At 55.7% G+C, this 27,518-nt stretch overlaps 1 protein-coding gene across 1 annotated transcript; it reads right to left on the bottom strand.

The window, feature by feature from the left end:
* Positions 1-322: 322 nt before the first annotated feature.
* Positions 323-27,518, bottom strand: C3 (complement C3). Its single transcript, XM_040737092.1, has 41 exons — positions 27,365-27,518; positions 26,115-26,304; positions 25,546-25,708; positions 25,380-25,450; positions 24,294-24,388; positions 24,116-24,198; positions 23,937-24,027; positions 23,692-23,794; positions 22,894-23,020; positions 22,680-22,795; positions 22,448-22,594; positions 21,792-22,001; positions 21,036-21,242; positions 20,225-20,383; positions 19,884-20,013; positions 19,063-19,134; positions 18,699-18,899; positions 17,999-18,107; positions 17,488-17,573; positions 16,851-16,993; positions 16,304-16,516; positions 15,061-15,127; positions 14,876-14,962; positions 13,600-13,803; positions 13,005-13,080; positions 12,604-12,763; positions 11,702-11,800; positions 10,090-10,246; positions 8,665-8,828; positions 7,234-7,392; positions 6,652-6,711; positions 6,454-6,544; positions 6,286-6,337; positions 4,293-4,380; positions 4,107-4,196; positions 2,656-2,761; positions 2,027-2,116; positions 1,428-1,511; positions 826-909; positions 607-742; positions 323-509 (listed from the first exon to the last, which is right to left on the bottom strand). The coding sequence occupies exons 1-41, from the start codon at positions 27,436-27,438 to the stop codon at positions 368-370; spliced, it is 4,986 nt and encodes a 1,661-aa protein (XP_040593026.1). The 5' UTR covers positions 27,439-27,518; the 3' UTR covers positions 323-367.

The raw sequence follows: 27,518 nt of genomic DNA, 5'->3' as shown, positions 1-27,518 counted from the left end.
GAAATTCTGTGTAGGTGTGAGGACTAGATGTCTGTGGTCAGAGCCCCAGGTAAAAGGGAGAGACCCTATCTCACAAAACAAGGTACATACAGCTGGAGAAAAGGCTCAGTGGTTAAGAGCTCTTGCAGAGGAACCAGGCTGGGTTCCCACCATCGATGTTTTATAGCTCACAACTATCTGTAACTAGAGCTCCAGACAATCTAAGGCCCTCTTCTGTCCTTGGTGGGTATTGCACACAGACAGACAGACAGACAGACAGACAGACAGACAGACACACACACACACACACACACACACACACCATGACTCCAGACACTGGGAGGAGGGTGAAATACAACTGAAACTTTATTGGAGGGCTGGGCTGTGGTCAGTTGGGGCAGCCAAAGACCACCATGGTCTCTGTGAAGGCACCGAGGTTCTCGCACTGTTTCTGATTCTCCGCATCCTGGCATTCTTCCGCCTCCGGCCAGAGCTCCACCCACGTGTCCTTCCCGATGATGTAGCTGGTGCTGGGGAAGGGAGAGCAGGTGAGGGCGGGTTCCTGGGGCAGCGGGGCAGCGGGTAGGGCAGCCGTGCGTGCCCATGCGCGCAGGGTGGGGCACTTACTTGGGCTTCTCTCCCCAGAGGTCGGAGGACAGGCCCCATATGAGGTAATGCTTCCCTTTCTGCAGCTTCAGGGCTTCTCTGCACTTGATGTGGCTGATGAACCTGCGCTCCTGCCCTGCCTGCACCTCATCTGAGCCTGTGGAGCAGGGAGGGGGAGGCTGAGCTCCCACAGAAGGCGTGGGGGTGGGGAGGTGGGATGACCGAGGGCTAGGCACCTACCTGACTTGATGACCTGCTCGATGGTCATGATGTACTCGTCAAAATCCTCAGACAGCTCCGTGGTGACTAGCTTGGTCTTGTACACTGTGGGGGGCGGGGCAGCGAGGGCCATGATGAGCCGCCCTCACCTCCGAGCAGAGAGAGACAGGCTGAGCCTTTGACACCCACCTTCTCTGGCAGGCTAGCACACACTCCGGCCATTGATACCTTGCTGTTTACCTATGTCCTTGTCACTGAAACCTCAAGTTCTGGAGGAAGGGTCCTTAAGACTCCGGAAATAAATAAATGAAACTTACTAGGCCCCTCCCAAAGGTATTAAAAGTCATCCACACTCTTACCAGGAACCCCTCACTCCAGCTCTTATGAGTCACCCCAGAAACTCACTGGTTCAGCAAGCTGGAAGGCGGACTGTGCCTTATCTGGGGTGAACATCTCCCCAGGGAACATCCCAGAACACAGACCACAGCCCTTCTCCACACATATCCCAAAAGGCAGCGGTCACACCCAGCCACAGCGGGACAGAACACGCGCGGGGCGCCATTGCTGCTCCCCGCTGGTCACACACTGCCGCGCCACCCATCGCCACCCGAGGCCACACTCACCGTAGTCCACTCCGGGCTCACAAGCCTTTTCCAGTCGCTCATTCAGGCTGACCTTCTCCTGTGCCTGATGCATGAAGCAGTTCTCTGCAGGGAGGGGCGGCACAGGCTCTTGAGTCCCCCTGCCCCTCCTCCAGGACTCTCTGTCTTCCCAGAGAGGACGCCTGGCCTGCTCCATGTCCCCCGGGTGAGGCTTTCAGTCCCCGCCCCCCGGGAGTGGAGAGCCTGTGTGGGTCGATGTGTCTTGCCCGGGCCCACCCTTCACGTCCCCGGGGCCACCCTTCACGTCCCGGGCCCACCCTTCACGGCCCGGGCCCACCCTTCACGCCCTGGGCCCACCCTTCACGCCCTGGGCCCACCCTCAGCACAGCGGCACACGGGGCCCACCCTTCACGTCCCCGGGGCCCACCCTTCACGTCCCCGGGCCACCCTTCACGTCCCCGGGGCCACCCTTCACGTCCCCGGGGCCACCCTTCACGTCCCCGGGGCCACCCTTCACGTCCCCGGGGCCACCCTTCACGCCCCGGGCCCACCCTCAGCACAGCGGCACACGGGGCCCACCCTTCACGTCCCCGGGGCCACCCTTCACGCCCCGGGCCCACCCTCAGCACAGCGGCACATTTCGTTGTGGCACAGCTTGCTCAGCATTCCATCCTCCTTATCCAGATGGTAAAACCGGATGCACGATTCGTCTGTGGGGGGAAGGGATGGGAGGAAGTCAGAGGGCCAGGGACTCCGCCTCAGAGACCACTCCTGCCAAGAGATGCCCAGTGAGTGAGCCCCCTCAGCCCTGACATGCTAGGTCCCCAGCGTCGGACCCCTGTGACACTCAGACTCCTGGTTTCCTGATCTTTTGGCCCTTCGGACTGTGGTGTCTTGAGACCTCCATCTAGAGTCCTGAGATGCGCAGATATCAAAACTCTAGGTCCCTGGGATTCTCAGGCCCTCCCAACCTCCAGATCTCTGGGACTCTCAGACCTTCAGATGCCAGATTCCTGTGACCCTCAGGCCTCCAGTGTCTAGGTCTCTGGGCCCCTCAATCCCCAACTTGCAAATCTTTGGACCCTAAGTCTCATAATTCTCCAATTTCTAGAACTCAAAGAACCTCAGTGTATGAATCTCCAGGACTCCCAATATTTTGACCTTTGGTGTTGCCAGATCTGATACTCAGATCTCCAGGTTCCCTGAACACCTGGGACACCCAATATCCCGCCCTGACTTGGCTGCTCACCCAGGTTGTAATAGGAGTAGACCTTCACCGAGCCGGGCTGGATCAGCCCCACATTGAAGAACTGGTGGACTTTGAAGGACAGACATTCTTCTTCCAAGTGTGAGATCTGAGGGGAAGGATGGGGCTGGTTAGTGAGCGTCACAGAGGGAACTGGGACACAGTCCTGGGGTTTGGAGTCATCATGAAAAACCTGGGGGACCAGGCATGGTCTAGGACAGCAGTTCTCAATTTGTGGCTTGCAACCCCTTTGGGGTCATCTGAGACCATGGGAAAGTCCAGATGTTTACATTATGACCCATAAGACTAGTAAAATTACAGTTCTGAAAAACATTGTATGGCTGGGAATCACCATATCACGAGGAAGTGCATTAGAGGGTCTCAGTGTCAGGAAGGTTGGGAACCAGCGCTCTGGGATGAACCAGCAACGACGAGTGTGCAGTCATCAACTCTGACTCCCTTTTCCATCATGCTTGGAGCCAGACTGTCTGCAGCCTTGCTCTGCAGCAGAGGCATCCAGGTGACGGAGCCCCGGCCAGCTGGTCGCTGTCTCTGCCGATGTTTGAATATGACTTCTCTTCATTCAGACCACAGCCTCAATAGAGTGGCATTGAGTAGACGGAGCCTTTAAGGAGATGACTCGGTCATAGGGGGTCACTAACGCCTGTCTGGGAGGAGCCGGCCAGGTCTCAGCAGAGTGGATTTGTTGCTGTGATGCTGATCACATGAAAACGAGTGGGCTTCCCGGACTTATCTTGAGCCTGCCCAAAGTGTGTGGCCTTTCTCTTGCACTCTTCCTGGTTTTTGTTAGAAGCTAAACCAGTCCTGGGTTGTTATTTTCCAAAAATGTGAGCTAATCTCTCTCTCTCTCTCTCTCTCTCTCTCTCTCTATATATATATATATATATATATATATATATATATATATATATATATATCACATCACCTCAGGTGTTTTGTTAGAACGATGTGAAAACACCATGACAGGGCTCACAGTCACAGATAGCCAGGTATGGTGACATACGTCTGTAATTCCAACACTCGGGAGGATGAGGCAGGAGGATTGTGAGTTTGGGTCCAGTTCAGTCTACATGGAGAGACCCTGCCACTCACAATCAAACTCATCCTCAGTCCACTTTTCTTATGCTATCGCTGCACACCTAGGGATCCTAGGGATGGCACACCCACTCGAGGAAAGGGTTTGGGTCCTGGAGCACGGAGCAGAGAACTCACTCTTCTCTCCCACACCAATTAGACCATGGGGGTAAGGGGCAGTCTTGAGTTGGTCACCTTATTTTATAGACTCTCTCTCTCTCTGATCAGTCACCTCACAGCACGGATCCTGTATTCCCAAGCCTGGGGCTAGCCTGAGCTAGCTGTCAAGATGGAGGGAGAAACTCGGCTAGCAAGGGGGAGGAAGGAAGGCATGGAAACTTCCCTGGGACAGCAGTTACCTTTTCTAGGTAGATGATGAGGGTGCTCCTGGTGGAGTAGGCTTTGGTCATCTCGTACTTGGAGATGTATCTGTCCACTCCACTGCTCAGCTGGGGAAGAGCAGAGCTGGTGAAAACTCCTCGTCTCCCCTCAGCCTCTTCTAGACCTCAGACTCTTTCCCTGCACCCAGACACAAGCCTGCCTACCAGTTCCAGGTCGTTTGTGTCCGGAACAAAGCCAGTCATCATGGAGATGTCCAGGATGGACATGGTTGCATCCACGTCTCCAAGATACCTACACATGGCAGAATAAAAGGTTCTCAGCTTTCAGGATGAGGTCAGCACCCAGGGCCAGTGCCTGGATGAGGGGTCTCATTGGGACCCCAGCTTCCGTTTTCCACCCAGTCCTGAAGAGGGGTTGGTTTGGGAAAACACTTGACTGAGGGCAACATAAGTAGATACAGCCAGACATGGTGGTTCATGCTGCTGTCTCAGCTTTGGGAGGCTGAGGAGGGGGAACTATGAGCTGAGGCTAGCTTGGACTACTTAGTGAGTCATCTCGGGGCTGGTATGACAGCGTATAGGGCTGGTGTGGTAGTGTGGAGGGCTGGTGTAGCAGTGTGACTACAGGCTGGCTGGTGTAACAGTGTGACTACAGGCTGGCTGGTGTAACAGTGTGACTACAGGCTGGCTGGTGTAACAGTGTGACTACAGGCTGGTGTGACAGTGTGACTACAGGCTGGCTGGTGTAACAGTGTGACTACAGGCTGGTGTGACAGTGTGACTACAGGCTGGTGTAACAGTGTGACTACAGGCTTGTGTAGCAGTGTGACTACAGGCTGGCTGGTGTAACAGTGTGACTACAGGCTGGTGTGACAGTGTGACTACAGGCTGGTGTAGCAGTGTGACTACAGGCTGGTGTAACAGTGTGACTACAGGCTGGTGTAACAGTGTGACTACAGGCTGGCTGGTGTAACAGTGTGACTACAGGCTGGCTGGTGTAACAATGTGACTACAGGCTGGTGTGACAGTGTGACTACAGGCTGGCTGGTGTAACAGTGTGACTACAGGCTGGTGTAACAGTGTGACTACAGGCTGGTGTGACAGTGTGACTACAGGCTGGTGTAACAGTGTGACTACAGGCTGGCTGGTGTAACAGTGTGACTACAGGCTGGCTGGTGTAACAATGTGACTACAGGCTGGTGTAACAGTGTGACTACAGGCTGGTGTGGCAGTGTGGCAGCTGTGTGACAACTTAATCAGTAAAGTGCTTGTTGTGCAAACATAAGGACCTGAGTTTCATCCCTCATTCATGCTAAAAAGAAAAACAAAGAAAAAAAGATCATCTGTGGTTGTTAGTGCCATTAACCACCGAGCTGTTTCCTTGGTACACACTTGTATTTCCAAGTGTGTACCAAGGGGATACAAAGTCATGAGGATCTCTGGGCTCATTGCCTGGCAAGCCTAGTGAACTTGGCAAATTCCAGGCCAATGAGAGGTGGAGGGCCAGTGACAAGGCTTAGTGGGGAAAAGCGCTAACCACTCTGCTTGACAGCATGAGTTCAATACCTGGACCCCACATGGTAGAAAGAGAGAAAAAACTCCTGCACGTTGTCTTCTGACCTCACATGTAAGCTGTGGCACCAAAAAATGCACACATATACATACATACATGTGCAAAAACGGGTGCGTGCAGGCACGCACACTCACACACACACTCACAATCACAGAAAGAGGAAACTGGCCAAGAGAGATGCTCACATAAGAAAAGTGAAAACTAGGTTGAAGAGATGGCTCAGAGGTTAAGCGCACTGGCTGTTCTTCCAGAGGATCCTGAGTTCGATTCCTAGCAACCACATGGTGGCTCACAGCCGTCCATAACACTGTGTACATAATAAATAAATTAAAAAGAAAAGTGAAAATTGCCTGGGCAGTGAAGTTTGAGCGCTCTGGAAGGAGAGAAGATGGGGGGTGTGAACCTTGGAGCTATGTGAGACGTGCTGTGTGACATGCTGTGTGGCCAGAGGGATGGCAGGCTCGGCGGCGTGAATGAGGAGGCGGTGTTAGCAGAGGAGGTGGACATGGCTCTCAGCTACAGCACTTGTGACGTCCACCAAGTGGGGGCTCTGGCCTGCCACAACGACAAAGTCTTCCTAAAGGGACAGGGTGACCAGGATGACCCCAAGAACCAGAGTCTCACCTGGTGCAGATGTTCAGAATCTTAGTACTCTTGGCCTCCAGGGGCTTCTTGGCTACCAACAGAAACAGAAGGATGGGAGAAGGTGCCTTTGGGTCCTGGTTCAGGAGGAGGGCAGGGGTGGGGCAGGATGGGGCTGGGAGGCGATGGAGGGGTCTTTGTTCTTCTTACCTGTCTCAGGGGCTGGCTCTATGGTGACCCTGAGGTCAAACTTCTTGCATGGGGCTTTGCCTTTGACTTTGGCATGGTACACTGTCACTACCTGGTGAGACCAGACAGAGTGCCATGGGGGCACAGAATGGCCGAGGACGGGGAGAGGGGGGCAGGAGAAAGTGGCGGGCTCAGCGGCTGTGGGCTCCCCTTCCTTACCGACAACGTGCCTTGGCCTTTTCCTTTGGCTGTTACAGAGAAGGCCTCGTTTTGTTTGGTCTGCACGGAGTCGGGGGGAGAAAAGAGGGGATGTTAAGAGTCAGCTTCAGGACCAGGGAGATGGCTCAGTAGGCAAGACTCTTGCCTTACAAACATGAGAACCTGGGTTTGATCCCAAAAACAAGTTGGGCATGGGTTTGAGATCCCAGCACTTGGGGAGGGGCGCGTGAGCAGAGACAGGGGGATCCTTGGGGCCTGCTGGCCAGCCAGTCTAGTCTATTTGGTGAATTGTAGCCCAGTGAGAGACTCTGTGTTGACAAATAAGGGGAACAGCACCTGAGGAACAGCATTTAAGGCTGTCCTCTGGCCTCTCCACACACATGCACAAATGTATCCACACCTGAACACAGGCACACACACACACACACACACACACACACACACACACACACACACACGAGCACGCTCGCACAAGGCCAGCTCCCCTTGGCCCTGACGGCTCCTGCAAGCATCTGACTTCTCTCCTGCAGCCCGGGCTCGTACAGAAGGTGGAGGCGAGGGAGGAGAGGGGTGGGGCTGTACCTCTTCTGATCGCAGGAGGCTGCCTGTTTCCCAGAGCAGGCGGAACATGGTTGGGGAGCTGCGGCTGGGGAGGTGGAAGGACACGTCCATGTTCAAGTCCTTGTGGTCGGGGACGTCTGTTTGATATTGGGCCAAGGCTTGGAATACCATGAAGGTGGCCTAGAGCCCATGGGATAGAAACATGGTTAGCTTTGCCTCCAAATCGGTGGTTAGGATGTGCTGGGGAGAGATAACGATGTATGAGTCAAAATTGTGGCCTCAGTACCAAACACAGAACCTGTCAGAGTCTACAAAGGTAAAGTTGCAGAGGGGTGGATGTCCCAGAGCTGCACGTAATAGAAGCTCAGGTCAGGGCTGGTCATCAGTCAGGCTGTGGCCTCCAACCTGTCAGAGTATGAAGGGAACCGTGGAGATCACCGGATGCTAAAGGCCTGTCTAGAATTCTCCAAGGGAGTGAGCTTTTGTTCAGAAGTTACAGATGCTGAAAACATTCCAGGATCTACCAGAAAATCCAAGTGTAACCTTTAGACCTATCAAGAGGAATGAGTCTTAGACCTCTGCTTAAGAAGCCTGAAATTAGTCTAGAACCATCTCGTGAGAAAGAGAACCGAACTGGACTGTGGAGGCGCCAAACTCTAAAGGAATGCTGAGGCTGGAACACTGGGAAGTGATTGACAGCCCCTAAGAAAAAAGATGAAGCCAGAGCCTGAGCTTGCCCTAAATTGGCAAAACCATCATCTGGAAAACTCTCGAGAAAGATGCACTGGGCTGTGCCCTCGTGTAGGTGAAAACTGAAACAGAATACACCAATGACAAACGGTGATGGTGACAGCCTGGGTAGAATTGGGATCTTGGTCTAGAACCCACTGATAGGAGAGTGTGACATTTGAGAGCCCAGTAGAATATAGAATGCGATCCAGAACCTGCACATGAGAGAGAGAGAGGGACATTGGGGGTCCCCTGAAATGAAGGAAGTAATCTAGAACCCTCCAGTGATAAGATGACATTGGAAGTCTAGTGAAACCATGAACATGATCTAAAGCCCACACATGAGGGAGGTGGACACTGGGAACCTGGTCAAATCGAAAGCATGTTCTAGAACCTTCCAGTGACTGGGGTGGGGGGCATTGAGATCCTGGTGGAACTAGAACCCTCCAGTTAGGGTGACATTGTAGGGAGCCTAGGAACATGATCTAGATCATTTTTATGAGAACGGGGGACAATGGGAGCCTAGAAGAATGAATAACATGATGTAGAACGGTCCAGTGAGTAAGGGTGCCCTAGGGAGCCTGGTGAAACAAGGCATGTAATCTAGTTACTCTGCTTGTCTGCAGTCTCCCGCACTGCTCAGGCAGAGTAGCTGCTTGCCCGGGTTTTGGTGTCTCCTCCAGGGAACCTGGGAAGCGAGTACTGGAGCTGGGGGCCACTTGCCTGTGTGGAGCCGTAGCCGCCTCCGTAGTATCTCTGCTCATTGAGCCAGCGGACCACAGGAGGCACAGAGTCGAAGTCTTTCAGCAGCAGCAGGGCCAGGAGGGCATAGGACGTGGCCTCCACATTGTAGAGCTTCTGGCCAGGCTCCTCCCAGCGGTTCCGCTCTGCACAGGGAACAGCAGCCCCTCAGCCACTGCCTGAAGCCTGAGACTGTGGCTCAGGAGCCGGCTTTCCCCGCGTCCAGGTGGCCATGCTTATGATCAACATTCTCGCGCTCAGTGTGGATTGTCAATCTGAGTGACCTGGGAGCCAGTCCCCTGGCCTTGCCCGTGGGGGATCACCCTGACGTGCTGACTGCTGTGACTGTGGTGGGACTATCCCCTGGAGTAGGGATACCAGACTGTGCAAGATGGAGAAGTGAACCCTGAACTAGTGTGCTTGCGTCCACCCGCTGCTCCCTGATCAGCTCTCACTGCCTTGATTTCCCGGCTATGACAGGCTACGCCCTTGACCTGTGGGCGGAAATGAAACCTTCCTCCCTTGGGTTGCTGCTGTCCAGGTATTTTATAACAGAAACAGGAAAAGGAATCAAGGCTGTCTCCAGTCCACCAGCTCCCAACTCTCCTTCAGTTGCCCCTTGGACTTGGTGCCCGGTGTATGCTTGAATGAAAGGTGCCCAGGCCTCTTGCGTGGTTTACACTGGAGAGCCAATAGACTTGAGAGGCCTCCAGCTCAGCTCACTGTGGGGTCACCCATCCCACCCCTCAGCTACGAACCACGCATCCTGGCTCAGTATGTGTTTCTAGGACCCTCCCTCACTCTGCAGCCAGGTACCCCTTCCCTTGAGGTGACCCTCACTCTCCACCCACGCACTGATGGGGGATGTCCTTCTGTATATGTTTCTCTTATTGGTTGATGAATAAAATACTGTTTGGCCAACAGAGGCTAAGATAGGTGGGACTAGGAGAGGAGGAGAATTCTGGGAAAGGTAGGCAGAGAGAGACATCGAAGTGATGCTGTGCAGCTGCCAAAGGAGAAATCCGTCTGGGCATTCTCCAGTAAGCCAAGACCAAGTGGAAATACATAGATTTATAGAGATGGGTTAATAGTTAAGACAGAGGTAGCCAATAAGGAGCCCTAGTCATCTGCCAACAGTTTTATAATTAATGTAAGTCTTTGTATGCTTATTTGGGGCTGAAGCAGTGGCAGGACATAGCGAGACAAGAAACTCCAGCAACAACACACCCTTTCCCTTTGAGGTGACCCCACACACACACACAAGCCCCTCCCCCCTGGAGGTGACCCTCCCCCTCCCCCCACCCACACCCATTCCCTTTGAGGTGATCGTCCCCCACATACCTCTTCCCTTTGAGGCAACCTTCCCCCTTCCCCCCCACACCCCTACCCTCTGAGGCGACCCTTCACCTGTGGCTGTTTTCAGAAACTTGCTGAGGTAAGGCTCCTCCAGTTTTCCCATCAGGGCCAGGGCATACGCAGCAATGGCCACCGTGTATGGTCTCTGCAGGTTCAGGTAACTGGCTTCGATGTACTCCCCTGCCTTGTTAATGCTCCCGGGAAGGCTCTGTGAGAGACACCAGTTGGGAATCTCACAAACACGACTTCTGGGCAACAGGAGAGCATCTACCCTGTGGGACTCCCCTGTATCTTATGTGTCTGGCTTTAAGAGTTCCCTAGATATTGGGGTGCCTTTTTTGCTGCCTGGAGTAGTCTGTACATTAGGGGCGTGCCGAAGAGTGTGTGACTGTGGGTTCTTGAGTGGGTGAGCCCTGCTTGGTAACAACGGTGGATTACGGTTATGTAAATACTCCCGCAGGGGTTGTCACTAAACAAAATGATGTCATAGAAGGTCCCAAATTGGCATAAGCTAGATTCAGCATGTCAGTCTGAGTCTATGTCAGCTACCTTCCTCCATCATCACCATCACCATCATCACCATCATCACACCCTTCTTAGGGGCTTGTCATTTACTTATTGAACTATTCCCTCCAAGAGAGTGGGAATGGCTTATAAAACTCAGAGAGACAATGGGAGACTTAGTTAGAGGTTCAAAAGGCCCCCCAAAAACCTCGCAAGAGCTCAGGACTCACGCAAGGTATGAGACACACAAAGCCCCTCCCATGGCTACAAAGGCAGGAAGTCATCACCAGGGGAGGGGAGTCTCTTTGGTGGACCCGCCCACATGCTGGGCAGGGGACTCCAGTTGTGCAGCTTTTATGACTCACTACTTATGCTGCGGTGGGCCTTTTGGGCATTCAGCTGCCCTTGAGTCACCCATGCTCCCATAAGTGACCCTAATAAACTTGATACAGTGTCTACCAAGCTGAACTTGGGCTCAATCATTTCTCTGGTCTGTTGCTGATGGCTATCTAGGGTAATGGATGTTTCTTCAGAAAAGTCACATACCGGACTTCATGAAAACCTTTGAGATCACAACGAGACACAACAGGTGCTATGGTTTTTCCACAAGACCATCTAGGCAGTAAGTAGAGAAGGCCAAACCTCCCAGATCAAGGCAACACCTGCTCTCCTGGTTAGCCTCCACTGTCAACCTGACACAGCCTGGAGTCTGAGGGGGCAACCTCAGTTGGCGAACTGCCTAGATCAGATCAACCTGTGGTCATGTCTGTGGAGAACTCTCTTCATTGTTAATAGATGCGGAAAGGCCATTGTGGGCGGCACCTAGTCAGGCAGTCCCAAACTGTTCAAGAAGGCTAGCCAAGGGATGAGCTTGCCAGTGAGGCAGAGAGCAGCTTTGTTTCTTATGCTGTGAGTAAGATGAGTTTGTTGGTCTGAGGCCATGCTGTATAGAACAGCAAACATGTCTGCCTTTACGCCCCCGCCTCAACTTTCCCCCAGGGACGTCTGAGATCTGGAGAGGTAAGCTGAAAGAAACCCTTCTCTCCCTTAGGTTGCTTTTGGTCAGAGCGCTTGATCGTGGTGACAGAGAAGAAACGAGAACACCCCTCCCCACGGCTGCGGGTGACACCCATGATGGAGAGGCTGACAGGATACTCACGTTGATCTGCCCCTCACAGATTTCCCTGGCTTCCTGCAGTGCGATGAGGACGAAGGCTGTGAGGGACACGTCGGCCTCTTTGGCGTTCCGGAATCCACCCTGTGAGGAGGAGCAGAAATGGGTCTTCATGTGTCCCTACCTGGCTATCAAGTACCCAGACGCCTTGTGGAGTCTAGGCTCAGCTCTTCCTCCAGTGTGAATCAACTGAATTGTCTGTTCATTTTTGTGTTGCTGCCCCTAGTTTAATGGCTGAGGGAAAGCACGCCTGGCTAGCCCTCACAAGGCTTCTTGTCCAACAAGGAGGATGGACATGAGCCGGTCAGCTACTCCACAGATGGCAAGCGCTCCTTGATTTATGGTGGGGCTACCCCCTGACAGGTCCACAGTAAATGGAAACTATCATGAGTCAGAACACTTAGTGGGAGCTGGGGAGGAGGTGTCCCAGAACTCACATTTAAAATAAATATCTGGGTGTGGTGGCATGTTTTTGTGACCCCTGTGTTGGATAGGCAGAGATGGCCAGATCCCCGGGGCTCAGGGACGAGCCAGCCTAGCCAACTTGATGAGCCTTGAGACTGTGAGACCCTGTCTCAAAGAAAGGAAGGAAGGAAGGAAGGAAGGAAGACAGACAGACAGACAGACAGACAGACAGACAGACAGACAGACAAAGAAGAAGGCGGACAGCCCTTGAGGACTGACACCCAAGGCTGACCTCTAGTCTGCACCCAAGCATGATACTGCGCATGCCCCTCCCACGGCTGGCCCTGTTGGCCTCTGGATTCTTGCAATACTTCGGTTTTTTACAACTTTATTTGCCCCGCAAGTAAGCCGGCAGATGGAGTAGTGCTGTCTCCTCTCCCTCCCGGGACCCATCCCTGTCTGGAATCCCCCCTTCCCCTTACAATCATTTCTTGGTGAATCACGGGTCCATCCTCCTGAAAGACACCGTCCGGCTTCTGCTTCTCGAGAATCAGCCATTTGACAGCCCCACAAAGGACCTGAGAGTCGATGGCGATGAGGTTGGCAGCCAGAGAGAAGACCTTGACCACGTAGGCTGTCAGCCTGGGGGCAGGTGGACACTAGGTGTGAGTCAATCGGCTTTGGGAGACAGAGAATGACATCCTCACCCACCAATGAGCAGAGAGGGGGGTGGCGGCACAAGAAGCCGGTGCTTAGAGGGGTCTAAGGCCCATTCAGCCTTGACTGTAGGCAGAGAGAGGCTGGACCACCCTCGGTGGGGATTCAGGCTTTGCTCAGGTGGGAGGTCAAGGCAGAGAAGGCCGAGCTGAGCATCTGAACTTACCAGGTGCTGGGTGGTCGGTTGTTGAAGGCAGCGTAGGCAAAGCTGGGCTGTTTGAAGGCCAGCTGCTGGGTGTACCCTGTGGACAACAGACAGGGTCACCAGAGGGAAGGCTGGGCTGGGCCTGGGCTGACCAGGCGGGTAGTGGGTGCCCTGAGGGCAGGACAAGGGTGCCACCTACGTGAGGTGCGGTAAGGGTTGGAAGAGGGTGGGGCCAGGATCCTGGGGAGGGAGTGGGTTTTAAAGGAAGGCTTGGAGAGGAGAGCTCAGAGAGGAGGGACAGAGTGGGGTGTGGGCAGGTGAGAGCGTGGTGAGGGCGGACCTCCCTGAGGAGAGGGAGGACTAAGGTGCTTTATGGGGTGGGACAGGTGTGGAGAGAGGGAAGTGGGCTCGGATTCTGGAAAAAGGACTCAGTCTGGGTCCAAGGATCAAACAGGAGGCAGACCATCTCTGAAGTCCATGCAGGGGGTAGGGGTTTGACGGAGACGCAGGGGCAGGGCTTGGGAGAAGATTGAGGAGGGGCTTTCGGGAGGGGTGGAGCTAGGGGTGGGGCCTTTGGAGGAGGAGCGGGTTTGGGGGTTTCCAGCACAGGCCCTACCTTTCTTGATGAGCTCCAGGGATTCTTGCCTCTTCTGCAGGCCAAACTTCTCCCACTGTTCTGTCTGGTCTAGGTAGTGTACCGCAATGACTGTGGGTGTCATGCCAATCATGTTCTGCTCCCCACAGCCTGAGGGGGTCACGATCAGGTGTTTCAGCCGCTCCCCATCCACAGCATCCTCGGCCATCTGAACCACTGGGGTCCCTGCAGCAGAGGGTAGAGGAAAAGGCCTGTTCAAGCCGGTCTCAGAACACAGGAAGCCTAGGGCTTGGGGACTGTGGGAAGGGGGTTTTACCCTGTCTTGGACATTAAATTTCACCTTTAGATAAAATAATGGCAGCAGTCACAGATAGCTCTGGTTTAGAGTTTGTTGCTAGTGTCTGTTGGTGAACTCCACAAAGCATCTCATTTAAATCACTTTAGAGTTAGGCACTGTCTCTTGCTCTCTATGGTAGCTTGTCTAAGGGTTGCAACGGCCCCTTCTTGTCCTTACTGGATCCAGGCAAGAGGAGCAGAACCTCTGTATTCACAGATGTGGCTTCTCATTTAAATGTCTTTACCAGCAAATGCGGTTTGCTGAACTAACTTCTGCAGGAGGCTCCTGCAGGCAGACCCAAGCCACACTGTTCAGATGTAGTGGGGGGTTGGAAGAACTGCAGCTCAACCTTCCCAGAAAACACGGCAGAGAGCATCTGTGGTGTTTCAGTGAGAATGGCCCCCAGAGGCTCCTAGGTTTGGATGCTTGGTGACCAGTTAGTGGAACTGTTTGGGAAGGATTAGGAGGTGTGGCCCTGTTGGAGGAAGTGTGTCACTGGGCTGGGCTTTGAGGTTTCAAAAGTCCACGGCAGGCCCAGCCTCGCTCCTTCTCCCTTTCCCTGTGGATCAGGATGTGGCTCTTGGCTACTGCTCCAGGCCGTGCCTGTCTGCTCCCCGCCATGAAGATCATGGACTAACCCTCTGAAGCTATAAGCAAACCCCAGTTAAATGCTTCCTTTTACAAGAGTTGCCGTGGTCACGGTGTCTCCTCACAGCACTAAACTGTGACTAAGACAGTATCAGTGCCCTCATTTTTAATAGGGGGAAACTGAGGCACGGGGAGGCATTATGTGAAGAAGTGAGTCCCAGGTCAAATCGAGTTGAAATGGCAGAGTCAAGATTTGAATCCTGTATCCTGGTCCAGGGTCCTCCCCCTCCCCACGAGATGGAGCTCTGTTAGTGAGCTCCTAGCTGCCCTGGCTCCTGCCTGGACCTCATGCCAGGGAAGAGGCCATCCTACCTTGCAGGAGAATCCTGGTCTCTGAGTCTGTGTCTGGCACTTGATCACTGAGGTCTGCGGCGGGCACATCCTCTCTCTGCACTCCCCCTGCAGGGTGAGAGCGAAAGAGATTTGGATGGCACCAGCTCCCTCTGCCCCTTTCCTGGTGCCCTATACTACCCTGCCCACTCTGCCTGCCTCCTCACCTTGGCCAAGGTGCTCTGGATCCAGCGTGCGGATGGCCACGGTTTTGTTGACTCTCATTCCTTCTGGCTGTGAAGGAAGGTAGATAAAATGACAAGAGATACGTAGGTGGTTAGCAGGATGCTGTTTGGAGAATAACTCCTTCGCAGAGCTCTGCCTTTTCTCCCTGTGTGACTGGAGACCAGTGACTTAACCTCTGTCTGTGTCTCAATTTCTTCTAAAGAGGAGGGGATAAAAGACCTACCTTATACTCGTGTGTGTGTGTGTGTGTGTGTGTGTGTGTGTGTGTATGAATGAGTGCGCATGTATGTGAATGTAAGACGCACATGTATGTTTGTGTGTGTATACATGTGTGCATGGATGTGTGAGTGTGTGCAAGTGTGCAAGAATGTGTGAGTGTATGCATTTGCATGTGGGAGCACACATGTTTGGGAGTGTGTGTGTATGTGTGAGTGCCTGAATGTTCATGCATACATACATGGGTGTGAGGGTGTGCATGTCTGTGTGAATGCATGTGCATGTGTGTAACTGCATGTGTAGCGTGTGTGTATGTGTGTACACATGTGGATGCATGTGTGTGCATGCATGTGTGAGTGTGAAAGTGTGTGTTCTTGTGTGAGTGTGTGCAAGCATGTGAACATGTCAATGCCACGTGTCCTCTTCTCTCCCTATGAGACAGAACCTCTCAATGAATCAGCTGCTTCCTCTGGCTTCTATTTGGGCCTGGGGATCTGAACTCAGGTCTTCAAGCTTGTACAGCAATCACATTGACAGGGAAGCCATCTCCTTAGGACTTTTTTACTTTTTAAAAAATCTGGCTGGGGGTTGGTGGCGCACGCCTTTAATCTCAGCACTCAGGAGGCAATGGCAGGTAGATCTCTGTGAGTTCGAGACCAGCCTGGTCTACAGAGTGAGGTCCAGGACAGCCTCCAAAGCCACAGAGAAACCCTGTCTCGAAAAACCAAAAAGAAAAAAATCTGAGACAGGCTGTCTTTAAGTTACCCCCGATGTCCTCAAATTTATGGTCTTCTTGCCCACACCTCCCCAGTGTTAGGGTGACAGGTCATACCCCACTGGGGATGGAGCCCTGAGCTTTGCATGAACTAGCTGAGTGTTCTACACACTGAGACCTGGCCAGGTCTAATTTCTGCAACACCTGGGCCCTAAGATGATCCTCGGTGTCTCTGGTCCCAGGTCAACAGCAGATCTAAAGGCCAGGGGCAGCAGATGCCCCCAAGGACTCACCACGACCTTCAGTGTCTTCTTGACACCATCGCTGATGAAGTGACCATAGACAGCAGCCTTGACCTCCACCTCCTGGAGGCCGATCTTCAAGGGGACAATGACATAAGGCACGGCCACAGAGGACTTGGCAGGGATTTCGATAATCTGGTAGTAGCGTTTCTTGGCAGTGGCCAGGCTGCAGAAGGCTGGGTTGTGTAACAATTCCACCCTCACCTACAGGAGAGGGAGGGGCCAGGGCAGGTGAGGGGGGGCTGGGGCAGGTGGGGGGTTGGGGCAGGTGGGGGGACTGGGGTAGGTGAGAGGGGGCTGGGGGAACTGGGGCAGATGAGAGGGAACCGGGGCATGTGAGGGAGGGGCCAGGGCAGGTGAAGAGGGGTGGGGCAGGTGGGGGGCCTGGGGCAGGTGAGGGAGGGGCTAGGGCAGGTGAGGAAGGGGCCAGGGCATGGGGGTGGGACAGGGGGAACTGGGGCAGGTGAGGGAGGGGCCAGGGCAGGTGAGAGTAGGTCCATGGGTCCTGTTCAGCCTCCCAGCTCTGACTTGCTCCCACCTTGAGCTTGTCCTGCTCTCGGTAGTTGAAGAGCACAGCTCTGATCTCCACCTGCTCGTTGCGCACCACTGAGTAGGGTAGCCTCAGGTCGATGAAGAAGTCCTGCATCACGGTGATCTCATAGGGATCCGCCACACAGATCCCTGTGGGCAGAGAGAGCAGTGCGAAGGGTTGTGTAGGGATGCCTAGCCAGGCTCCTTGTTCAAGTTCTCCAGCTGGCCATGGCTGATCCCATCGACAGAAGGTAGAGACTAACCACGAGCACATGACTGACAAATCCCAGATGTGGTGGCATCACGGTCAGTTGTGTCCAACCTCCGTGTGTTTACATGTGCACATACATGCATGGATGCACATGTGTGTGTTGGCCAGAGATTGACACTGGATGTCGTCTTTAGTTACTCCTACAGCTTATTTAATTTTATGTATTGTGCACGTCTCTGTGTTTGTGTGCCTATCGGTGCAGTAGCCATAGAGGCCAGAAGGGGGGCATCAGTCCCAGGGACTTCCTGTTCCTGTCTCCCTGCACTGGGGTTGCAAGCAGGCACCTATGTTGGTTCTGCAGAGGGAGCCTGGGTTCTTACACTTGCAGGACAAACACTTCACCACTGAGCCATCTCCCGGGCCCCTCCCTTACCTTTCTTGTCCGACAAGCTCACTGCCAGAATCTCCCAGGTGGTAATGGAGTCTTTGAGAAAGATGTTCATGACCTTTGTAGAGATTCTGGGTGGGGCAGAAGTTTAAAAATTAAGTGGTAACATCTACCAGGACGAGAAGGCTGTGTGGGGGCAGATTAGAGACAGATTCTGGGTTGCACCTGTGGCTTGGCAAGTTCAGGGCATGGACCTCCATAGTAACCCCAGAGGAGACAGGAAGTCGGCAGGTGCATGCAAATCATAAGCAAATGAGCTTGTTTGGGGGGATACTTTCTGCCTTCAGGCAGGGATGTGGACTGGGGATATCCTAGCTTCACCTCCCTTTAAAAAGATATTTGCTGTGTGTGTGTGTGAGAGAGAGAGAGGGGTGGAGGGCAGAGAGGCAACCCTTCATGTGGAGGTCTGGGGACCACTTATGGGAATTGGTTCTCTTCCTCTGACCTTGTCAGTCTTGGTAGACAACAACTTTACCCACTGAACAGAGAGCAATACCCGTTTTTCTCTGGTCCTTTCAGCTCCTCTATGGTCCACAACCAGCTCTCTGGAAACTGGGTTCGGGAGATGATATCTTCTTCGGCAATTATGTCTTCATCCATGTCGCCTGAGGATGGGTAGATATGGTTTGGGGAAAGGCCCACTTTGGGGTGGCTCCCTTGTATACATTGGTGAGCTTTGTAAATGCATTTGCCCTGGGGTGAGGGTTTTCCACCAGACACACTGGGGATTTGTGGGGATTCGTCTCTTCATCCAGGAAATAAAAACTAAAAAAAAATCACATTCTACAGATGCACTGGTATCAAGATGAGCATCATCCAAACTGGCTGGGAACTCATTAGGTAGCCCAGGCTGGCCCAGGGCCTGCAGCAATCCTCTTGCCTCAGCCTCCTGAGTGCTGAATGACAGGCATGTGCCACTATGCCTAGCTTCAATGTGGACTGATTGTAGAACTCACCTTCATTTTGCTGGAGAGGGGGCCATAGGCCAGTGTGAGGAACACCCTGGGCTCCCTCATCCCCTCCCCTGAGCCAGCTGGCCTCCATCCTCCTCCTCCTGTCCTCCCCGGGCTCGGGGCTGGGGTCATTGTCTTTGGGCCACTGCTCCAGTAGACAGGTGCAGCCACCCCCTCACCAGACAGCTGTGCCCTCCCCCTCAAGCCCCTCCCCCTTCTGTCACCCCATGAGGTGCCACTCACTCCTGGCCAGGCCCAGCACTTGGTCTCGCCGGTGTTTCCGACGAAGCTCGGTGATGTAGTTGCAACAGTCCATGAAAGCATTCATACAGCTCTGGCCCTGGCTGATGAGGCGTGCCCGGCGCTGGCAGCTGAACTTCATAGGGATATCACGCATGCCATCCTCACAGCACTTCCTCAGACCCTTGTCCCTGTACTGACCCGCTGTGGGAGGCCCAGACCCGGTGTCAGCCTTAGCCATCAGGAGAGCTAACGCCAGACTCCAGTTGGAACTTCCCAGGGGTAGGACAACCCTCCCTGCTTCCCTTGGAATGCTAACAGGATGGGGGTGGTGATGCATGGATGGCATCAGTGGCAGATTCCTAACCTTTGTCCATCCTCCTTTCCGTCAGCTGTACTGAGCGACGGCGGCGGGCAGCTGGCTTGGAGCACTCAGGATCTGAGGGAGGGACAGGAGTGGGATGGGTGAGGTGGGGGTGACTGCACCCTTTTTGCAGTAGAAGAGACTGAGGTTCAAGGAGCAGCAATGGAGGCTGGCAAAATGGCTCAGTGGGTAAAGGAGCTTGCTGCTAATCCTGACGGCCTGAGTTTGAACCCCAGGACCCACATGGTGGAAGGTGAGAACTTACTGGTGCAAGTTGTCTTCTGACCTCCATATGCATGCTGTGGTGTGAGTGCACACACACGTGCACACACACATGCCACACACACCACACCACACACACGCGCGCACACACACCACACACATGCCACACACACCACACCACACACATGCGCGCGCACACACACACACACACCACACACCACACACCACACACATGCGCGCGCACGCGCACACACACACACACCACACACACACACCACTTTAGCCTAGGCAGTCCCGGCACTCAAGAGACAGGTGGATCTCTGTGAGTTTGAGGCCAGCCAAGTCTACAAACACAAAGAAACCCTGTCTCGAAAAACAAGACAAAACAAAAAATAAACAAAAAAAATCCCCAAAAACCAAAACCAAAACAAACCACCTTCAAAATAAAGGCAATCAAAAACTGCTTTAAATCAAAACAGGGATGGGTAGTTACCACTGGTGGAGGAAGGGCTGGGATTCCTGCCCTCGGGGCCCTGCTCTCACATGGGCATCTGGGGTGGAGACGTGTCTCTCCTTGTGCCCACCCTGGTCCCTGCGCTCACCCGTCCTCTGATCAGTCTGCAGGCCTTCGCTTGTCTTGAAGGCCAGGCCTGCATCCATGAAGACACCTGCATAGTCCTTCCCGCTGCCCGGGGTGCACCCGATGTCTGCTTTCTCTACCAGGTCCCAGATCTGCAGGAGGGAGGAGATGGGTGGGGGGCGGGGGTTGCGGGGAGAGGACAGGTCGGCAGAGCCTCACATAACCGGCTATGAAGCATGAAGCTCAGCCCGGCGGTCCCCGTCCCTCCCACCCAGCCTGGGCAGCCTCCCAGCCTCTGCACCCCACCCCTCCCCCGTTTCCCTGACTCCGCGCCGGGTCGTGCTCCAGGATGCCCGTACTCACCTTGCTCTGGGTGAGCTTGTTCTTCTTGTTCAGCACAAACACACCCTTGTCCACAGCCACCAACCCCACTCGGGCCCCTTGGTCTCCCTCAATCCTAAGCGTCGTCTGCTGCCCAGGTCCAGGCTGTCGGTTATCCCTCAGGTCGCCCTTCACCACCAGCTGTAGGGAGGGCGGGGTCGCGAGATGCACGGGTCAACCCTTGAAGGGCAGAGGGAGAGGGGAAGGGAGGCGGGAGACAGAAGGCAGAGAGAATAGGGGGAAAGAGACAGGGGTGGGGGAGAAGGGGGAGGAGTGGAGGGAAGAGACAAGAGAGGCGAGGAGAGAGTTGAAAAGAGGAGAGAGGAGAGGAGAACAGGAGACGCAAATGGGGGGGGGGGGACAAAAGCAGGAAGAACGCTATGAGTTCCAGGCCCAGCCTACCCACATAATGAGTTTCAGGACAGTCAGGGCGCTATACTGAGACTTAGAAAAAGGGAAGCCGGGTCAGGCGGTGGCGGAGCACGCCTTTAATCCCAGCACTCGGGAGGCAGAGGCAGGCGGCCTGGTCTACAGAGCGAGTTCCAGGACAGCCTCCAAAACAATAAAAAGAAACCCTGTCTCGAAAAACACACATAAAAAGGGGAGGGCTAGAAGAGAGAGAGAGAGAGAGAGAGAGAGAGAGAGAGAGAGAGAGAGAGAGAGAGAGAGAGAGAGAGAGAGAGAGAGAGAGAGGAAGAGGGAGGGAGGGGAGGGGGAGGGAGGGGGAGGGAGGGGAGAGGGAGGGAAGGAGAGGGAGGGAGGGAGGGAGGGAGGGAGGGGGAGGGAGGCTCACCGTGCCTACACAGGAATCCTTTACATCCACCCACACAGAGTCCGCCACCACCTCCCGCTGGCCACTGGCTCCAATCAGGGTGTAGTACGCCACCAGGCGGAAGGAGGGGATGAAATCTGGGGTGATGGGCAGGGACAAGACCACCAGGTCCTGGCCAGGCTCCCGAACCTGGCGGCCTGCCTTCAGTAGCTTCCCCTTGTTCATAACCTGGAGGGATGATGGGCTGGCTTGAAAACCAAGCTGGGGCCAGATGGAATGGGCAGGGCAGACCCGGGGACCAGGCATGGATTCCTAGGCTGGGCAGGGCGGACCCGGGGACCAGGCATGGATTCCTAGGCTGGGCAGGGGGGACCCCGGGGACCAGGCATGGATTCCTAGGCTGGGCAGGGGAGACCCGGGGACCAGGCATGGATTCCTAGGCTGGGCAGGGGAGACCCCGGGGCCGGGCAGGGACCCCTAGGATGGGCAGGGGAGACCCCGGGACCGGGCAGAGACCCCTAGGCTGGGCAGGGGAGACCCCGGGGACCAGGCATGGATTCCTAGGCTGGGCAGGGGAGACCCGGGGACCAGGCATGGATTCCTAGGCTGGGCAGGGGAGACTCTGGGGCCAGGCAGGGACCCCTGGGATGTGCAGGGGAGACCCCGGGGCCGGGCAGGGACTCCTAGGATGGGCAGGGGAGACCCCGGGGCCGGGCAGGGACCATTAGGGCGCTGGCGAATCATGCGGGGGTGCTGAGGCTCCTGGTGGCCACAGACCAGGTAGGTGTAGTAGCGGATCTTGGCATCTTGGCCGGCATCTGTGCGAAGGTGGAAGTTGACGTTGAGGTTGTCCCCTGGCTTGAGCTCCACACGGGACACTGACAGGTGTAGGTAGTTGTTGGAGTTGTGCATAGTGCCATAGGGCTGTGCCTTCATGGTGTTGGTCGCCTGTCGCGCCTCCGGGATACCTTCCTTCTTGGTGCGTACCTGGGTGGAGAAAGTGGGGGTGCTGGTTCCCAGAGCTCACAACCGGCTCTGTGATGATTACTATTGACCTGACCGACAGCTTGACAGCATCAACCGAGAGAGGAGCTCTGACCACGCCAGGAAGGGGGTTCTAGGTTAGGTTGGATGGTAGACCCACCCGTGTGTGGGTGGCACTGTCCTCCCCTGACCCAGAGGACTGAACTGAATGAGGAGGAGGAGGCAGCTGAACGCCAGTGCTCGTCTCTGCTGTTGACGTGTGAACAGCTACATCGGGCTCCCCCCAGCCAGGGTGCACGGCAGCCCCGTGCTGTGAGCCAGGACACCTCCCTTCCCGAGGTGACTTTCTGTGGGACCCTCTGGGTGACCTACAGAAGCCTTCACGGAGCCAGCGGAGCCCCGAGCATTCCCCTGGCTGTGGAGACTAAAGCCTGGCTGCGGACGCTCACCGTGATGCTCAGGGCATTGCGGTTGTTGGGCGTGTTGACGCTCAGCTTGGCCACACCATCATCTTGGGTGAGAGCCTGGGCGTCAGACCCCTGGGTGACCACCGGCACCCGGCGCGCTGGAGTGCCGTCGGGGTTGGTCACAAACACCTGTGGACACAGGCAGGCGGAGAAGCGTCAGGTGCGGTGGCCGTCGTGACCGACAGCGGAGGTGGGCGCAGGCCCTGCGTCTCACCATGAGGTCGAAGGGCATGGCTGGCTTGAAGAATTTGGGCGTCTTGGTGAAGTGGATCTCATAGGGGGAGGTGACGATTGGGATCCCAGTGCGCTCTGCCTCTACCATGTCGCTACCTGAGGGGACGGGTGGTCACAGTTAGGGCGGGCTCCCCAGCAGCCCTTGGGGCCAGGCCTTCCCGCTCAGGCTGGCCCTTCACTAAAGCAGGCCTCACCTGAGTGCAGGATGACAGTGACGGAGACATACAGGGACTTTCCCACCAGGGCATCAGCGCTGGAGGGCTGGACCCCATCCAGCAGCACCTGGCGTTCCAGAACTGCCTCCCCAGAGCCGTCCTCGATCTGCAGAGGATAGGGGAGCGTGAGGGGGGGAGGGGGTCCCCAAGAGAGGAGGGGCTGGGGGGAAGAGGTCCCCAAGAGAGGAGGAGCCGGGGGGGATCCCCAAAGAGGAGGGGCTGGGGGAGGTCCCCAAAAGAGGAGGGGCTGGGGGGAGGTCCCCAAAAGAGGAGGGGCCAGGGGGAGGTCCCCAAGAGAGGAGGAGCGGGGGGGGGAGGAGGTCCCCAAGAGAGGAGGAGCGAGGGGGTCCCCAAGAGAGGAGGAGCCGGGGGTGGGGTGGGAGGAGGTCCCCAAGAGAGGAGGAGTGGGGGGGGAGGGAGGAGGTCCCCAAGAGAGGAGGAGTGGGGGGGAGGGAGGAGGTCCCCAAGAGAGGAGGAGCGGGGGGGGGGGAGGGAGGAGGTCCCCAAGAGAGGAGGAGTGGGGGGGGAGGGAGAGGAGGAGCGGGGGGGGGAGGGAGGAGGTCCCCAAGAGAGGAGGGGCGGGGGGAGCTCAGAATGGGTGGCTGGGTTCAGCAAAGGGAGTGGCCGGGAGGGGCTCAGGGGTGGGAGGGGCTCAGGGGCGGGAGGGGCTCCGGGGCGGGAGGGGCTCAGGGGCGGGAGGGCTCCGGGGCGGGGGGCGTGTCCTCGGGGGAGTGGTTGTGGCTTCAGGCCGTTGCAGGGGCCGGGGTAGTTAAGTACCACCACGCGCTTGAGGGAGTGGGCCAGAGAAATCCTCTTCTCATCATCCTGGACCCCAAAGATCACGAAGGCCGTCCCCTCCACGTTCTTGCCGTACAGAAACCTGAGAGGCAAGGAGACTTGGGGTCCTGAAGACCACTCCGGCTGTGGCTGAAGCCGAAGACCCCCGTCCCCACCCCTGCTCCACCCACCCCGTCCCCACCCCCGACCCCGACCCCGCCGCCACGCATCACCCCCACCCTCACCTGGCTGTGATGGAAACTTCCAGGCCCTTCGGGTCATCGATGTAATAATATTTCTCTACGGGCTCCACCAGGACCTCGAAACTGGGCAGCACTGGGGTGGGGGGTGAAGACGGAGAAGACGGCGTTGGCGGGGTGGCCAGGGCGGCACAGGTGCAGCGGCCTCGTCCCCCGGGACTTACCGTACTCCTTCACCTCAAACTCTGCCGTGAAGATCTGCTGCGGCGAGTGTTCGTAGAAGGCTCGGATCTTCCACTGCCCCATGCTGCAGGAGACGAGCAGTGTGAGGGTCTGCGAGCACCTACCCGCCCGCCCCTCTCATGGCATAGGGCAGCCCCGTTCCTGGAGACCCAGACGCACTTGACCAGTTCTGGGATGTTCCAAGACAAAGACAAGATGCCATTCTGGTTGTGGGAAGACAGAGTGTCTCTCTTGATGGGCACGCCATCGGGGGTCTGTAAGGAGTCGGGAAAGGCATATGGGATACGGCAGCTCTTAAGAGGCCCAACCACAGCATCTCCTATGTCTACTGAGGTGGCAGTCAAGAACATAGACCTTGGTCACTCAGCCTAGGTTCAAATCTCGACTGTGCCACTTACAAGCTGTGGGATCTCAGGCAAATGGCTCAACCTCTCTGTGCTGTGCATTCCCTGTGTGTTTAGATGAAGGGTCCTGATCTCACTGGTGAAGCAGAGGGAGCGAGAGACAGAGAGGGAGGAGGAGGAAGGCAGGGAGGGAACTAGGCAGGATGAGCAGGGCCCCACGTCCTACAAGGAAGACTCGGGCTTTGAAGCTAAGGAAGTAGGAGCCACCGAGGATTGTGGGGAGAGGAGGAAGGGATCCTCACTCGGGCCATCACAGGAGCCCCCTACTGGGCAGCAAAGACTATGCAGAATCCTGTCTAACGGTTGTCCCAGTCTTCAGATGGGAAGCTGAGGCTCAGGGAATTTCTCTGGAGTCAGATTACCGGATCTATGACCCTATGGGTCTTCCTAGGTTCCTGGTTTCTCTGCACTGGCTGTGCTGTTTAGCCATTGTTCCTTTCCAAGGGTGATGGGGGAAGTCCTTCTGTGTATATGTGCTTGTCTTATTGGTTGATTAAATAAAGCACTGTTGGCCATAGGGAAGCAAGATAGGTGGGACTAGGAGTCGAGGAGGATTCTGGGAAAGAGAGGCACAGTCAGTCATGACGTAGGACGCAGAAGTAAGAGGTCCGGACCCTTTTCTCCGGTAAGATAGGACCACGTGGAAATACTCAGGTTAGCAGTTATGGGCTAATAATTAAGTCAGAGCTAGCCAATAAGAAACCAAGAAAATGGCCAACAGCTTCATAATTAATATAGTGTTTTGTGTGTTATGTGGGGGCTGAGACAGCTCGGGACCCAGGTGGCTGGCGGGAAGACCACACGTCACACCGGGGTCTCTGGGAAACTCAGTGGCTGGTACCTCGATGGTGATGATGACTGTCCGGGCCACAGGCAGCAGCTTGTTGTCCACCGTGAAGACTCGATAGAGGACTGGAGGGTGTGGGGGAGACAAGCAGAGCCCCGTGAGACCTCAGGCTCTGGGAGGTCTTCCAGCCCTAGAGCGTGCAGCCGCCGCAACCACTTACCCGTGGAGCCCGGGGTGTAGATGGTCTTGTCTGTCTGGATGAAGAGGTACCCACTCTGGAAGCTCACCAGCACCACTTTCTCCACTATCGTTGGCCCGAAGCTCGCCACCACTGTCACATACTTTTGTCCCTTGTTTGACTGGAACTCCTTACTGGCTGGGATCTACACACGGGTCAGGGGCAATCAGGAGTGTGCTGCAGGGTGTGGTGCCCAGAGAGCATCCCCTGAGCCTCTGAGCCTCTGGGCCTCCTTTGTACCTCCCCTCAGAGGGAAGGGGCTCTGAGGGCGCAGAGGGGAGGGACTAGGAGGGGCGGGGCTCAGAGGGGAGGGGCTTAGGGCTAGGGACTCAGAGGAGAGGAGCTCAGAGGGACTGGGACTCAGAAGGGAGGAGTTCAGGGCAGGGACTCTGAGGGGAGGGGCTCATAGAGGCGGGGACTCAGAAGGGAGGGACTCAGGGGAGGGACTTAGAAGGGAGGACTCTGAGGGGAGGGGCTCAGAGGGGCGGGGCCTCAGGCTGGACTGAAGGGGCTGTGGCGGTCTGTAGCTCTGCGGTCCCTCGCCCGCCCACCTTGACGGTGATGCTGCTCAGGTATCCAGCGGCGCTTGTCAGCACCGTCTTCTCACTGGTCAGCACCTGCTTCTTTGGAAAGTCGTGCACAGTGACTGTGACTGGAACATCACCCTGTGCCTCATGGGCCTCCAGCACGATGGTCTCTTCACTCTCCAGCCGCAACACATTGGGGGTGATGATGGAAAACCTGTCCCAGGAGTGTGGGAAAGGTCAGAGACTCCAGCCCTCACCCATCACTGCCTGGCTGGCCCAGCCACTGGTCCTGGAGGATCCCGCTGCTGGCTGCCTGAGCAGCCTCCTGAATCCATGCTCCTCCTCAGGGTCATCACCTCCATCTCCATTCGAGAAGGTGCCTACCCATGGACCGCTGCCCCTCAGTCACCGGAAGCTGACTTTCCCTGGTTTCAGCACTGGGAACCGGCCTAGACCTTGGCTTATGCTGAGCAAATGCTTTTCCACACCCAGAAAAGTCTCTTCTACTTTTCTAGTTGGAGATAGCATCTCACTAAGTTGCCCAGGTGGCCCTGAACTCACTCTGCAGACCAGGCTTGCCTAGAATGTGCACCACCTAAGGCCTCCAGAGTAGCTGGGATGACAGGTGGGAGTCACCAGGCCTGATCTGAGCTTGGCTTTTGGCAGTCCATGTGTCAAGGGCTACAGACTCCAACCATCCCCCAGTTCTCAAATCTCAAACTCACCGTGGCCTAAACCATGAGATTTCACAGACCCCCTAAATCTACAGGCCTTCTGTTCTATAAATAGGCATCCCAATGCTACAACAGGGGGACTCTATGAACACGAGCCTGTGAACACCCTGACACTCAAGGAGGCCAAGTTTTGTGTGTGCATGCATGTTCACTTGCATGCTCGTGACTGCATGCGTGTGGAGGCCAGAGGGGGTGTCAGGTGTCCTGTTCTCTTACCCACACACCGTATTACCTTGAGCCAAGGTCGTCTCTCTCTGAACCCGGAGCTGGGCTGGCAGCCAGCAAGCCCCAGCTATCCTGTCTCCAGCCCCACAGTGTGGGGTTTCAGGCACTGAGGCCACCCCTGGTTTTTCCATGGGTACTGGGAGTTGAACAAGGGTCATGTTCATACTGCAAGAGTTTTTACCCACTGAGACGTCTCCCATCCCCCAGCCCAAATTCTTAACACCCCTATCTGGCACCCGGCCCTCACAAAGCCACACTTGCCCAGGTACCTCAGAAATTCTACAAGGAACTGCGCCCCCCAAGGTAACTACTTACATGGGGCCCCCCAGAGCCAGGGGAGAGCCGGCCAGCAGCAGCAGCAGCAGCTGGGGCCCTGAAGCTGGCCCCATAGTGAAGGTGGAGGGCGTGAGGGAGTAAGGGGCAGGGTGGGCAGGAGTGAGCTCTGCTGTGGCAGCGGCTGTCTCTTATG

The sequence above is a fragment of the Mesocricetus auratus genome, unplaced genomic scaffold (genome assembly GCF_017639785.1).
Source record: "Mesocricetus auratus isolate SY011 unplaced genomic scaffold, BCM_Maur_2.0 Super-Scaffold_100676, whole genome shotgun sequence".
In the NCBI taxonomy this organism is placed as follows: Eukaryota; Metazoa; Chordata; class Mammalia; order Rodentia; family Cricetidae; genus Mesocricetus; species Mesocricetus auratus.
The sequence above is the reverse complement of the archived record's forward strand: the minus strand, read 5'-3'. Positions and strand labels throughout refer to the sequence as shown.